Genomic DNA, 15918 nt, shown 5'->3' on the forward strand with positions numbered 1-15918 from the left:
CTGCATATCGACACTCTGATTGATAATACAACTGGGTACGGTATGTTCTCCTTCATGGATAGCTTCTCGGGTTATAATCAAATAAAAATGGTACAAGAGGACCAAGAGAAGACTGCGTTCATCATACCTTGGGGTACCTTTCACTATAAGGTTATGCCATTTGATCTCAAGAATGCTGGGGCAACTTACCAACGAGCCATAACTGTCTTATTTCATGACATGATCCATAAGGAGAAAAAATTATGCGTGGACGACATGATAACTAAATCAAATCTCGACGAGGATCATCTGGTAAACTTGAAGAAACTGTTTGATCGATTAAGGAAGTATAGTTTAAGACTTAATCCGGTAAAGTATGTATTTGGGGCCACGTCAGGAAAGCTATTTGGGTTCATTGTCAATAGAAGAGGCATCGTAATCGATCAAGCTAAAAAGAAGTACATTATAAATATGAAGCCACCCAAATCAGATAAAGAAATTAGGGGATTCCTAGGAAGAATTCAGTACATTAGTAGGTTCATCGTACAACTCTCCAATCTGGGAGTCAGTATTCAAACTACTGAAAAAAATGAGCCGAAAGAATGGAATGCAAACTATAAGGAAGCTTTCAACAAGATCAAGAAATATCTGCTTAACCCGCCAGTGCTAGTTCCTCCAACACTGGGTCGACCTCCGTTGATGTACCTCTCTATGCAAGAAAACTTCATGGGCTGTGTACTGGGACAACAGGATGAAACTGGTCGAAAAGAGCGAACCATCTATTACCTTATCAAGAAGTTCACAAGTTACGAGGTGAAGTATTCGACCCTCGAAAAGACGTGTTGTGCCCTCGTCTGGGCATCGTAACGACTACGTCACTACTTGCTTAGTTACTCGACCATGCTCATTGCTCAGATGGACCCCTTGAAGTATCTCTTCGAGAAGTCAGCACTAACGGGATGCACTGCAAAATGGCAACTACTATTATCTGAGTTCGACATTACCTATGTCACTCAAAAAGCCATTAAAGGATAAGTCATTGCTGACCACTTAGCAAAGCACCCTCTGCCAGACTATGTGCCACTAAAGACAAATTTTCCTGATGAAGCTATTTTGTTTGCTGAAGCTGAGGAGGAAGATGAAGATAAAAGTTGGAAAATGTATTTTGATGGAGCAGTAAATAAAAAGGACAATGGAATTGGGACAGTTCTAATTAAGCCAGATGGAACTCATATCCCTATTGCAGTAGATTAAGGTTTCAATGTTCGAACAATGAAGCCGAGTTTGAAGCATGTATTGTGAGGGTGAAAGCAGCGATCTACCTCGAAGTGGATGAAATAGATGTATTAGGAGACTCAAATTTGATAGTCTACTAGACAACGGGAGAATGGAAGACCCGAGACTAGAGACTAGTTTCTTATCATGAGTATCTCGAAGATCTAAGTTCAAACTTCACCCGAATCTCATTCACTTATATGCCGAGGGCTAAGAACCAGTTTGTTTGACCCTCTTGAGATTGGTATTCAAAACAAGCCAGCTTATTGTTTGCCCGTGGAGATCGAAGAACCAGAAGAAAAATCATGGTATGTAGACATCAAAGCATTCTTAGAGGATCGAACTTTCCCACCCAATGCCAAAACAACTGATCGAAAAACTATTCAGATATTGGCAGGACAATTCTTCTTGAATAGTGGAGTCTTACACAAATATTCGCACCACAAGGTCTTTCTCAGGTTTGTAATAGAAACAGAAGCTCAACGTTTAATCGAGACCATGCACGGTGGAGTCTACGGACCACATATGAATGGACATATGCTCGCAAAGAAGATTATGAGAATGGGTTCTATTGGATGACCATGGAGAGTGATGAGTATCAATATGTTTGGAAGTGTCATTTGTGTCAAATCTATGCCAACAAAATCAATGCACCACCTTCAGAGTTGTACAACATGACTTCTCACTGGCCCTTCTCACTCTGGGACATGGATGTCATCGGGCAGATCAATCTTCAAGCTTCCAACGAGTATCGCTTCATATTGGTCGCCATTGACTACTTTACCAAATGGGTAAAAGCAACATTTTACTCCAACGTTACAAGGGGCAATGTCTTGAAGTTTGTGAAGAACAACATCATATGTCGGTACGGCCTCCCAAGCGGGATAGTAACCGATAACGCCAAAAATCTCAAGAACAAAGACATGTCCAAAATGTGCAAGGTTTTTAAGATCACCCTTCATAACTCGGTTATTTACAAGCCAAAGATGAACGGAGCAGTCGAAACCGCTAACAAAAATATCAAAAAGATCATAGAGAAAATAATTGTCACTTATAAGGATTGGCACGAGATGTTACCATTTGTCCTACACGCTTATCGAACATCAATATGAAAAGGAGGCATGGGTATTGTGTAAAATACCTCCTGTATTAGCGGGGGAAGACGAGTTGAGTCGACTTAGGCTACAAACTCTAGATATGGTGTGTGAACCTAAGGAGTCCTGACGGTATCGTCCAACTAGTCATTCTTTAGTCTATCACAATCCAAGTTATCTTGAATAATTATGAACTAAAATAGAAATTAAACCTATCTAAAAGCAAATAAACAGAAAATTTAGATTTGTTCTTGGAGTCTTTGATGATTTTTTAAGATTTTTCCTCTAAAGATGCTCAAACCTATAAAAAAAACAAAGATCATAAATTGAACAAAACAGAGAAATACAAAAATAGAGGCTGCTATTATTTTCAAGAGGTCACTAGAGGGTTGTTGTAAAAATTAGAGGACTAAAGTCCTTGATTTTCTTCACAACACCGTGATGATTCACCGTCACGCGGTGACGTTATCACTTTTGGTCCCCAAAATTTTATAGTGACTTCCTTTTGGTTCATTGGTTGCAATGAATTGTTTTTTATAATTTTTTTAGATAAATAGAAACTAAAATAGATTAAAATAAAAAAGAAATGTAAATAAATAAATTTTCTCAAAATCAAAACTACTACACCTTTCTCCAACAATGACACTAAAATTCTGATGCTGTAAAAATAATTTAAATTTTATAACTAAACTTAAGAGGTAAGTGAGGATCGAACTCTTTCGATTCATATATATATATATATATATATATGAGGCATGTTCGGCACCCTACTACTTACGTTTTGCCCTACGTGTTTTGTCTTACATGGGTTAGAAGTTTTGGAATGGGCTGAGTTTTGGTGAGGATGGTCTCTATGGTGAGGAGATCATCCTCACAAAAAATCAGCCCATTCTGAAACTTCTGATCCCATCAAAATGGTTTACAAAGAATGGACGGTCCACGATTCTTCTACTGGTAAGCATGGGGCTAGATGTTTCGAAATGAGCTGATTTTTGGCGAGGATGATCTTCTCACCATAAAGATCATCCTCACCAAAATATCAATCGATTCCAAAACTTTTTACCCATGTAAGACAAAACATGTAGGGCAAATAGTATGGTGCTGAACATTTTCCCCTATATATATATAGGGAAATGTTCAACACCCTGCACTTTACCAAACGTGTTTTGTCCTACATGGGTTAGAAGTTTTGGAATGGGCTGATTTTTGGTGAGGATGATCTCTACGATTAGAAGATCATCCTAACCAAAAATCAGCCCATTCCGAAATTTCTAGCCCCATGTTTACAAGTTGAAAAATCGTGGACCGTCCATTTTTTGTAAACCATTTTTTATGTGATTAGAAGTTTTGGAATGGGCTGATTTTTAGTGAGGATGATCTCCTCATCAAAAATCAGCCTATTCCAAAACTTCTGACCCATGTAGGACAAAACACGTTTGGTAAAGCGTAGGGTGGGGAACGGGACCCATATATATATATGGGAGCGGTTCAGCAGCCCCATTATGGTGCCACACATGGTGCCACACATTTTTTGTAAATTACTTTTACAAGCTTTGGAATGAGCTGATTTTTTGTGAGGATGATCTCTATGATGAGGAGATTATCCTCACAAAAAATCAGCCTATTCCAAAACTTCTAACCCCATCAAAAGTGATTTACAAAAATTGGATGGTCCACGATTCTTCAACTTGTAAACTTGGGTTAGAAATTTCAAAATGAGCTGATTTTTGGTGAGGATGATCTCTTCACCGTAGAGATCATCCTTGCGAAATATCAGCCTATTCCAAAACTTGTAACCCCATCAAAAGTAATTTACAAAAAATGTGTGGCACCATAATGGGGCTACTGAATCGCTCCATATATATATATATATATATATATATATGGGTCTCGTTCCCCACCCTAAGCTTTACCCTACACTTTAACAAATGCATTTTGTCCTACATGGGTTAGAAGTTTTGAAATGAGCTGATTTTTGGTGAGGATGATATTTATGGTGAGGAGATCATCCTCACCAAAAATCAGCTCATTCCAAAACTTCTAACCCCATAAAAAATGGTTTACAAAAAATGGACGGTCCACGATTTTTCAACTTGTAAACATGGGGCTAAAAATTTCGGAATAAGCTGATTTTTGGTGAGGATGATCTTATAATCATAGAGATCATCCTCACCAAAAATCAGCCTATTCCAAAACTTTTAACCCATGTAGGACAAAACACGTTTGTTAAAGTGTAGGGTAAAGCTTAGGGTGTCGAACATTTCCCTATATATATATGTATATACCAACACGAAAGACTTCAAGGATCTATAGAGTGAATGTAACACAACACCACCAAGAAATTAAGCTCCAGCCGTGCACCATTCCTATTATGGAGACTTGATCGCATGACTTGTCACAAAGGGAGGTATCCGTTATACCATCACCTATGGTGTATAGTGGATTTTAAGTTGAAAATATATTGTAAAATCTATTTTAATTGTAAAAAATTGAAAAGATATATAAACGTACAATGATAATAATTAAGACAGCAAATCAATGTAAAGAAAACATGAGACAAAATTTCATGATTTAGGATAATATAAATTATGCCATGATGAGATTCTTTCACTATTTTTGTGAAAAAAAATTATAATCTATCAATTGGGAGTTTGATCAAATAGTTGATTCGAAGCGATACATGGCTGATAGCTGTGAACTGCTGAGAGTGGATGGTCCAGAGCAAGAGATCAGGATAATGCATAACTAACTAGCTAGATAGATTAAAAAAAGTTATGTTTTGTGAGTGACTGTAATGGTATCATCATTAAGGCCCACTTCAATATTTGTATCCTAAAAAGCTAAAACTGCAATCGCAATGATTGTTATAATAATCTTACTTACCATCATCAAGGCCCACTTCAATATTTGTATCCTAAAAAGCTGAAACTGCAATGGCAATGATTGTTATAATAATCTTACTTTTTTCATCATAAAGATGACCAACCACAATGAAATTCCGATCTTTTAATTTTTCAAAATCAATCAACTCCAACCATCCATTCATCTTTTAATTCTTTATCATATGCTTTCTCATCACCTCTTGCAATTTCATCTCCCAAACATTATTAAAGTTCATGTTTACGTTGTTTACCCCCTAAAAATTTTAGATCTAACCCTCCATGTTTGGGTGAATATTTGAGATATCCCTATATTTTCAAACTGTTGATGTACCATTTGACCGATGTATTCTATAGGACTATAACATAGAAAATGATCGAAATACCCTCATGCACCTTCAATGTCTTACCAGAAACACTTAATTATTTTCCCTCCAACAGCATTTGTATCCATCCTCTTAGATTTTCAAGGTAAAATTTTTTATTTTGTGAATATTGATTCTGTTTCTCTCAGTATTTCTTGTTTCTTTCCTCAAAAGTCCATATTGAACTCTTGATTTGTCTCAAAATCATTTTGTCTCCAACCTTCGGTAGTGGTGATAATAACACCATTTTTTTTCTCGACAATAATTGATTAATTTTTTTAATTTTCACTATTATTCACCTTTTAAATAAGAATAAGTATAAAATATATACACTTTTAATCAATATTGCTACAGAGCTTTGGGCCTTTCTTGTAAGAGATCTTTCATTTACTTCTTCTTTTTTTCTTTTTTATGTTTTGTTGTTAAGCTGGGGATGAAGGGCTCGTCCCTTACAAAGAAGCTTAACTACAGTGAGTATAGTTGCAACACACTTTATAGTTAAGCTTTAGGGGTGGGGTCCTCATAGTCCCTACATACTACTGATAAGGGGAAAAAAAAAAAAAAAAAACCTCCTAGATAATTATGCTAAAGAGCATGCCCATCTCAAGGAGTGAAAGCCCAAAAAGCTTCCACACTCTTCAATCTGATTCTATTCATTGATTCTAAGGGCTTTGTATATGTCATCAGGTTTTGTAAGTCATCTCATTACAACATTTTGATCTACAGCGACGGATTTTTCCGTCGCTACAAGGTAATTTTTCCGCCGGTAAAAGTTATTACGATGATGAGCAACGGAACCAAAGATCCGTCGTTGTTTCCTTCGTCGCTAACTATAGCAGCGAATAATGTATTCCGTTGTTGCAGATAATACCTTAAGCGGCGGATATTAATATCCGCTGCAATAGGTCGAATTTTTAACAAATAGAATATAATACATATAGCGGTGGATATTAAGATCCGCTGCAATAGGTCAATTTAAAAAATATATATATATAACACATATAGCGACGGATATTAAAATCCGCTGCTATACGTTTTTTTTTTTTTGTTAAAAATTATTATATATCCTTCAAAAACAATATATAAAGACGGAATTTGTATGCACTGCTGTAATTTTTTTCACATATATATATATATATATACATTTAACTTGTGTCCTCCAACCTATACAATTGAAAACTTTAAAATAAATAATATAAGAGAGCTGCTATTACCACACTAACTTTTATTAATCCCGCACTAATACATAAGTAAATTACCAAAGAACTGCACATGTTTATAGTTTAAACTAACATCTTTATTCAAGACAGTTCATAATTAGGACTATCTATATGTGGATCCAACCTAGTTCTGGATAAAAGAATACCTGCAAGAACCTTATCTCATCAAGCCATTGCTGAACGGGCATGACTTTATCATTGTCATCCTTCCACTCATTAGCCACAACTGTTGCAATTAATAAATAGCTGACTATATGATTCAACCCATTAACTTCTCATAAGAATTAGATGCAAATATCCACTCACTCAAACTAAATCATCAATCTAACCACCAGTTGTCATCACATTGGTTCACACACGTCTAGTTTATCTTTATACAAGACTCATTAACTATTGGAATATTCATTGGTAATAAAAGCAGAGTAAATATTAAAAAATCAACTGAACTTTAGTATATTAAAAGTAGCCTTGCCTGTATGATTAACAACCATAACTTCAGTATATCCCTGATAAGATTTCATTAAGTCTAGCTTCCCTATCAAAACAGACACGATGATGCAACCATATTATCTTGAATGACATCATTGTTCAGACTCCATGCATGATGATGCACTAACAGATCTGACTCCATAATAAATGCGAATATGCCTTCTTACAATTAAACAAGTATGTTCAATGAAGATAATTTATATGCATTTCTAGCAAAGAAGTAAAACAGCAGAAAGTACTTGCCTGTTCGATCTAAAAGAACTTCAATAACAACTCATCGGGAATGGACCAGCCAAAGACACCAAAATTTTCCTTGAGTCTCACCTCATTCGTGCTCTTAAGCAGTACACTGACACATTTGGATTCCCCAATAGAGAGCAACCTGTGCAGTTGACTTGCCCAATTTCCCTGCAACCATATTAAGAACTGGATGCTTAAGGACATCGCTCTTGAGCCATGTTATTCCTGGAGAACCCAATAGTGAATACCCCTATAAAAGACCATTGAAAGAAATTTTCACAATTAAGGATAAAATAACAAACAAACTTAATAACTCAAAAGTCCTGTTAAAGCTTGTATACACACAGATAGGTACACTCCCTTTGATTTACAGAATGCACGTAGCTGCGTCTGGTGCCATGCAGGGTGGCATTCAACCTGATTGACGGCAAGAGGCATGCGTGCTACTTCTAACAAATGCCCCAACTTCTTTGATGAAAAATTGCTTACACCAATAGCACGAACCTTGCCAGAATCATACAATTCCTCCATTGCTCTCCATGTACTCGGTGTATCATGTAGGGTGAAGTTTTCAAGATTAAAGCCAACAGAACCCTTTTACATGGAAACTGGCCAATGGATCTACGAGATTTTCACAACCCAGTTGGTTACAATGAAATTCTGTTTATAAGTCAGATGAACGTCCGAATCTGTAGCTGGAAACTCCATGAGCTAACAGTTGCTTCCCTTTCATAATGTTATCTCTTATTAATACCACAACAACAGCAACTCTATTATTCCTCACAATGCCACCTCTTTCTCACAAACAGCAGTAGCTACCATTTCCCTCCCCATTTTTTTTATATGGCTGCTCACGATAACATCGATTATGAGCTATACTAGAAAGCACACAGCTGCTGCCCTACATGCACAGCTGTTGTCCCCACTTTATTGCCATTTTGCTTGCCACCTTGCAACCATCAACCTGCCATCAATGCATTAAACCAAAGAAATAGTAGTTGCTATCCCCATTCCATTGCCACCTCTAGCTATACTGTTAATTCTTCTTTGCCACTTGCTACTTGCCACTTGCCACATCACTGTCCCACTTATTTCCCATTCATTATGCCATTACATGCCCACATCAACTTCATTTGCCCATTTACTACTTATGAAACCTCAACATCATGAAGACATCGAGACGCCGCATAAGTTTCAAGTAAATAATTCTTTCACATTTACTACTTATATCTAGGAATTGAAAATGTCAAGGACCTACCAAGCTGGCTACCATGATCCTTCAGCACCCTTACTTGGATTTTGGAAAGCAGAGAAACCCCAGAAAGTTTTCAAGGCGTAAGGTGGATAGATAGTCTCTCCTTCATTGATCTTTGCTATTGCAATTTTCAATCAGTCTATTAGATTAACCAAGGTGACCTTTACAAGGATTCTAAAAATCAAAATACCAAATTCAGTTCAATTATTCTTAACCAAACAAGGATCTACAAAGATCAATAAACCATTATAAAGATAGATCCATTACAAAACATGTCATAGAGTGAAAATTTTGTGTGCACATGCCTATGATCAACACTATATACATTCTACTTACAGAAGTGTGTATTTATGAGAATATTTATCCATGAGTCGCAAGGTATGATGCTTGGTAAGATTGAATAGTTCAAATTTAATGGGACCCATGGACCCACCTAAGCGATCTTATTATATAACAAATGGACCCAATAAAAAATAAACACACCCAACTCAATCCCCTTTTCTCTTACACCACACAAATATATGTAGGTTATACAAAAAAATAAAATTATCAGTGCTAATAAATTCTTAGATGACATGTAAAGTTACCATTTATCAGAGAGAGATTATTAGTCATCAAATGAATTAGTTTACTCATCATCATCAAAGCCATAACACGAGTTCATAGTCAAAATAGGGTCTCTGTTGACAGTTTGAAAACAACATTTAAATAGATTTCATAGTCAAAATAGGGTCTCTATTGACAGTTTGAAAAATGTATCATCATCATCTCCCCATTTGTTCATAAGTGGCATATAATTCCAGAATTTAAGCAATTATTTCCAGATATCTGGTATAAGGGGATTATATTTCCTTTATTTTCTAATTAAATTGAACTAAACTATTCTAAAGAGTATCTCTCAAACATAAGGAATAGACTGTATAGAGATGTTGGCTTATCAGTTTTGTGGCTGCCCATCTGTCTGACACTTCATGTCAATATCAATGTCACAAACCATGACTAGAACCCACCACCTTGGATTGCAATATTTCAACCAAACTTATAGACATCCAAAACAACAAAGATAGATAGTATTTACATCTCAAAATATATACAGAACCAACATAATAGTATCCCTTCTGTAATGCAATGAGCTTCTAGAAGTTGTATATGTAATAATTTCCAATGGCAAATGACTCTTTTCTATACAAATGCAAACTATTTCAGAAAAATGTATGAATCATCAAATGTCTGCTCATATCATACCCAAATTAATCTCACAATGAATTTTAATTGCCATGGTTGGAACTTGGCATACACTCAAAATAGGAATGTCACCCATGACAGATTTTGTGGCAGCAGCATTCATAAAAGACCAGATCGTTGAAGATCCTAAGGATACACACCAAAAAAATCTCAATGACAACCAAATGGGAAAGAAAGACATTATTGGCACCCCAACTTTTACTTATTATACCCAAATTTCTTAAATTATTTAAGGTATTGGCCAATTTTTCAACTGAGCTATATGTATGAGAAGCCTTCTTGAGAGTGCTGTATATGCTGTTTTTTTCTTTTTATAACACATTCTTCTTTGTTTTTTTTTTTTTTTTTTTTTTTTTTTTCAATCTAAAGTCATAAAATTGAAAGCCCAAAGAACCACATGCAACAGAACAATAACAGAGTACTAAAGGGATATCCACATTATTAATAACAATAGCAGCAATAAAGGAGAAAAGGGGAAGATAATCAACCACACAAGAACTTCAATTGTACACTGCTAGGGCTAGTCCTTGAGCTTCATGGACAGCATAAAATGATAGTTTGCAGTAGAATATTTTGATAAATAGTAACAGGCAGCCTAGATATTTTTTTTTTAAATGTACAGCTAAATCAAGTTCACTGTTTTTGTGGAACACTTCAAGCATAATAATTGAAGCATATTGTCATGTCTCCTTATGTAGACACCCCAATTTGAACAGGCCACTACTCGAAAAGGCCCAAAAATACAGATTTTCCAATAAATGGGCCAACGGGCCTTAAGGGCCCAAGTCATTGAAAAGTGACATTTTGACCAAACCGAGGCCCCTAAGACCTCTCAATGGTTTAGGAGGCCACAAAAAGGACTTGGCCTACCTTACACTTTCCCAATATTCACCGCTCCGCTTTCAAAATCAAACACGTCAAATTTTCAATAAAGTTCACCAACGGGCCTAAAAAGCCCAATTTGCCAACACGTGGCATCTCGATCAAACCAATGATTTCAAAAATTTTAAAAAAATAAATAGAATTAAAAAAGGAGACTTGGGACACCTACCACCTCCTATACCTTCCACCGCTCCATCTCCGAATCCAAAAAATCTAAACCCACCTAAGGCCCATAAATCCTTAATTCTTCAAAATCCATTTTTCTCAAACTCAATCCCACATCACCTAAAAATCTAATACCAATCTACCCCCTCAAAATCCATTCTAAAATAACCCCCAACCAATTCCTAAAATCCAAAACCATTTCATAACCCAAGCCCAAAACACTCCAAAGCCCCTAAGTCCAAATCCATATCCAACCCACAACCCTAACCCATCAACCACTACCCACATCAACCAATCACCATCTTGATAATCAAAGATGACACATGTCATCACCCCATCACCTCCCTCATCCAACTACCTACCCCATTAATTTGCTTTAAATCCCATCTACCCACACATCAACCATCACCTTTTCTCTCAAATCAAGCACATCTACCCACACGCCTAACCTATACCCCCCTAATCTACCCTCATCATTCCCTACAAAACCCACATCTACAACCTAAACCTACACCATCCTCTCAAGTCAAACACTCAACCTCTCCGATCAACCTATCTCAACCTTCATTTCCACCCACTTGAAACATGGCATCATCTCCCTCACCCTCCCAAAATATCATCAATCACCTCTTTAAATCATCCATTATCTTAAATCAAATACCATTTAATCACAACCACCATCTTAAACTTACCTCACCAAACACTCCACCAAAATGGGGTGGGTAGGATCCAAACCATTTGGGTCAAAACTCACTCATTAACCACACCCACTTCTCTTTCAAACTCATAACCATTCTATCCTTTTTCTTCACTTCACCCCATTATATCCCTAAAATAACTCCTCAACATCTATAAATACCCTCCTCCTCTTCCCAAAAATGACTCCCAACTTTCACTACAAAATTTCTCCCCAACTCTCTCTCTACTAACAACTATCACCCCTCTCACTAAGAAAAATCTCATCAATTCCCTCATACTAATCCTCCCTAAGTCTCATAAAAAAAAATCACATACTACACATCTCTCTCATCATCTCTTCTCTACTCCTTCAACCAAAAAAGAGTTGTATTTGCTTAAAATACTAAGGACTCAAGAAGACTCAAAGAAGAAGAAAATAAGAAAGAAGATACAAGGTGGGTTCAAGGCAACCCCCCCCCCTCTTTCTTCTACACCCTCTCCTCCTCCCTCTTCTATCACCCCTCTCCCCTTCATTTTATTTTTTAGGATGAATGGACCCCAAGGCTAAAGGTCTATAAGGGTCATTTCCATCAATGGAATGACCCTATGATCAAGCCGAAAATGAACCCCTATCTAGGGTACAAATGCACCCACGTGGCACGTTTTCTTTCACACCTTTTTAAATAAAAAATGATCGAGTTGAGTTGAGGTTACCACTCTTTAGTGGGGAGAAAAGGGTGCCTAACACCTTCCCTTTTCTCCAATCGAGCCACTTACCCCGAATTTCATTGTTTGATTAGTTCATATTCATCGAGAGTCACTAAAACGTAAAAAATGTCACTTTTTCAAAAAAATGCACATCGGGTAACCATTCACACCCACTTATAATATGAATGGTGGCGACTCCAAACCATTGTAGATGTGGTCATCGTAATGATGAAATCACGTGTCTATAGCTTGGCGACTCCACTTGGGAGTAAAGGCTCTACCCTCGTGTCAACTCGGTTATTTTGGAAAAAAAAAAAAAAGGTTTCAAATTTTTTTTATTTTACAAGCTAACAATACTTGTTGTGTTTGTTGTATTTATTTTTTAGGTAGGTTTCTTTTATTTATTTACTCACTTGAAAAAAAACAAAAAAAAAAATCCGATTTTTACTTTATTTATCCGATTATGTCCTTTTAAGCATGCATATCATCAAACAAATGAAAAAAAATTATTATTTTTTTGGCCCAAGCCAAAAACCAGAGGCAATGTGCCTCAAAATGGGTATAAAAAATAAAAAAAAAAAAAAAATAAAAAAATAAAAAAATAAAAAAAAAGTCATTTTTCTTCTTTTTTGGCCGAATGGACAGTCGAACTTAAACTGATCATAACTTTCTCGTCCGATCTCCGATTAGCTATTAGTGCATATCGATTTGGGGTAGAACAAAATTTACTACCAAATGTGATAAAGTCAGCAATATTTTGACTAGTCAGAATCGATTTTTGAGCTCATTTACTATCGTTTACGCTATCATTTCCGTTTGACGTCTCGTCGCGATACAAAATGAGTAGGGAAAAAGAGCATAAAAAAGGAAAAAAAAATTTGGCCCAAGCCAAAAACCAGAGGCAATGTGCCTCAAAATGAGCATAAAAAAAAAATAATAAAAAACAATTAATTAAAAAAATATATTTTTTTTTTTACTCAACTTGTTCCTTACATCAGTCTTGGAAACTTTTCTCTTGGAATTTATTTTTATTTTAAGTTTTAAAGCTTCAAAAGATCAAACGGATCATCTTTTTTAAACTCAGGGCGTACCGCTCACCACTTTTTGATTGATCAAAATGGAAATTCAAAGTGATCATCGTTGGACTATAAAAAATAAAATAAAGAAAGTCCTTTTATGATTAGTTCATTCGTAAAATTGAAAAAAATGATGAAAAAAAAATCGATTGGTTATTGCTTAACTATGAATGTGCGACCCTATTGGACTAATTATCTAAAAAAAACTATGGTCTCTTTGATCTGGCCAAACGGGCCCACTCATCTGGAAAATGCCCCGGGCACACCCTATCCTATTTGCACACGCCACTAGCACTTTTACTTTACTGTATTGCATGCTTGCATGTCCCTAATAGCCAACGTGGCACTAGTGCGTGGCCCGGTCTTCTCGGAGATGCGACGTCATTCATGAAAACCACAACTCCAATCACGTACCGTAAGGTATATAAAACTGGGGCATCAATACCGTTTGATCAGGTGATTCTGAAAGGTATATTGATACACCCACGTTGGAGCGACCTGAGCCTTTGTCCTATTGTAAGCCGCATGGTCACATGTCCCGATTGCCAACGTAGTACTAGTACGTGGTCGGTCCCCTCGCGGGATGCGAAAACCATTTATGAAAGCTACAACTCTTGACACGTACCCATAGGTATATAAAAGATAATCCAAGTACATCAATTGCACTTCTTGGTCAAAACCAGTGCCTAAGCAAGATCCTGCCCCGCTGTACCCTACTGTACGAGGGGGATAGACTACGTCTATTCTAGACGAGAGGTACTTAAGTGGGCCCTTGCTCAGCATCGTGCGCCACCTCTCAACTGGGGATCAAACTGGTTGTTTTTGGCTTAAGAGAGAATTGAAGTTTTAGATTATCACCTATACGGTATATCAAACCAAGTCACCACGTACCGTCTGATTGAGTACGCTTGAGAGGTAATAGGTGTGCTTGGACAAGAGTGGCCAGATAAAAATGCATTGCACGTAGTAAGCTTAGAGTCTAGAAACCTTCCCTGTAAGTCACGACTCGAACTTATCGCGGGTGTTCCCGGGTTGTTGAATGGAACCTGATGATTGATGTATGTGAATGATATGAATGATGAGATCAGAGTTTATGATTGTCCTCAAGGATCAAAATTTTATTTTCAAAAATTAAAATGGGTGCACCGACCCAATAAAGAATCCATTTCTTGCAAAAATTCAATAATGACCCAGTCCATCTCGATCCTATGATCATGATAGGCTGGGCCATTTAAATCAAAATGAAAATCAAATTTTCAAAAAAGAAAAGTGATTTACAAAAGAAAAATATTTTCCAGAAAGTAGGTTTTCCAAAAGGGGTGTTCTCTAGAAAAAAAAATGTTTTCAAAAAAGAAAAGTGTTTTTAAGAAAGTGTTTTCCATAAGAACAAAGATTTTCAAAAGAAAAGTAATTTTACATAGACCTTGGAAATGTGCTGAACTATTCCCTTGTGTCAACTCAGGATGCTGGCTGCAGGCAATAACCCAATCGATCAATTGGTCATAACAACCATCACGGGGATGCACAGCGTAGAGAAATTCAACTTTGCAAAATTCATGTTGAGATGCGCCCTGTACTTTCACGAGTTTGAGATAGATTGGAATCTCTTGCGCGCTATGGCTAAGCGTTGGAACCCTTATCTTCACATTTTTCACATTGGGCATATGCACTTGTGTCCTACCCATGAAGACTATTGTGGCATCATGGGGATATCTATTGCTGGTCCTCTAGTCAGGCCTTCATTGAAGACAGGATATTCTGGTGACCTCGCCACAGGCCTAAACATTTCAAAGGAAGAAGTCAAGGCCTTAGTCCGTAACGGGAGATTGGATTTAGTATCCTTATTGAGTCCATACCACTCTCGTAGTCATCCCATCAATGTAAAACCAGTAGCTTGGAGAGCCACTAGAGACTGTCGATTGTGTTTAGGAATCTTAGCCCAATACATATTGACCTCCAAAAGTGAGGGTCAAACTGTTCCTGAGTCTTTCATAGACATAGCTTCCCAGCTCTCTAGAAAAGCCAATCCTGTACCTCTCATTGTAGCTGAAATCTTCTCAGGTTTGGATGCCATAAAAAATGGTGAGGGAAGGGATTTCAAAGGAAGCCCTCACCTGCTTTATATGTGGCTTTGCGATCATCTTAAAATTGTGGACATTCCTTCAACCCTCGAGTATAGGCCAGAACACTTTTCCAAGAGAAACATGTTAGTGCGTCACAACTCAGTTAAGGCTTGGAGCAAATGGTTGGATTCTCGCCTTGCCTGTCATATTGGTTTGAGATGCCCTTAGTGGATGACGGACTACGCTGTTTTAGGTACAAAAGGATCCTATTATGTCCGTTTGATCGGACTGGAGGAGACATCTTT

General features: G+C 36.9%; 1 protein-coding gene across 1 annotated transcript; it reads right to left on the bottom strand.

The window, feature by feature from the left end:
* Positions 1-6336: 6336 nt before the first annotated feature.
* Positions 6337-8072, bottom strand: LOC147381063 (NADPH-dependent aldo-keto reductase, chloroplastic-like). Its single transcript, XM_086430901.1, has 5 exons — positions 7887-8072; positions 7656-7791; positions 6959-7038; positions 6852-6858; positions 6337-6488 (listed from the first exon to the last, which is right to left on the bottom strand). Exons 1-5 carry the CDS (start codon positions 8070-8072, stop codon positions 6337-6339), a joined length of 561 nt encoding a protein of 186 aa, XP_086287027.1.
* Positions 8073-15918: the final 7846 nt, after the last annotated feature.

This window comes from Akebia trifoliata, unplaced genomic scaffold, assembly GCF_017979445.1.
Source record: "Akebia trifoliata isolate Shusen 1 unplaced genomic scaffold, ASM1797944v1 Contig00788, whole genome shotgun sequence".
Lineage (NCBI taxonomy): Eukaryota > Viridiplantae > Streptophyta > Magnoliopsida > Ranunculales > Lardizabalaceae > Akebia > Akebia trifoliata.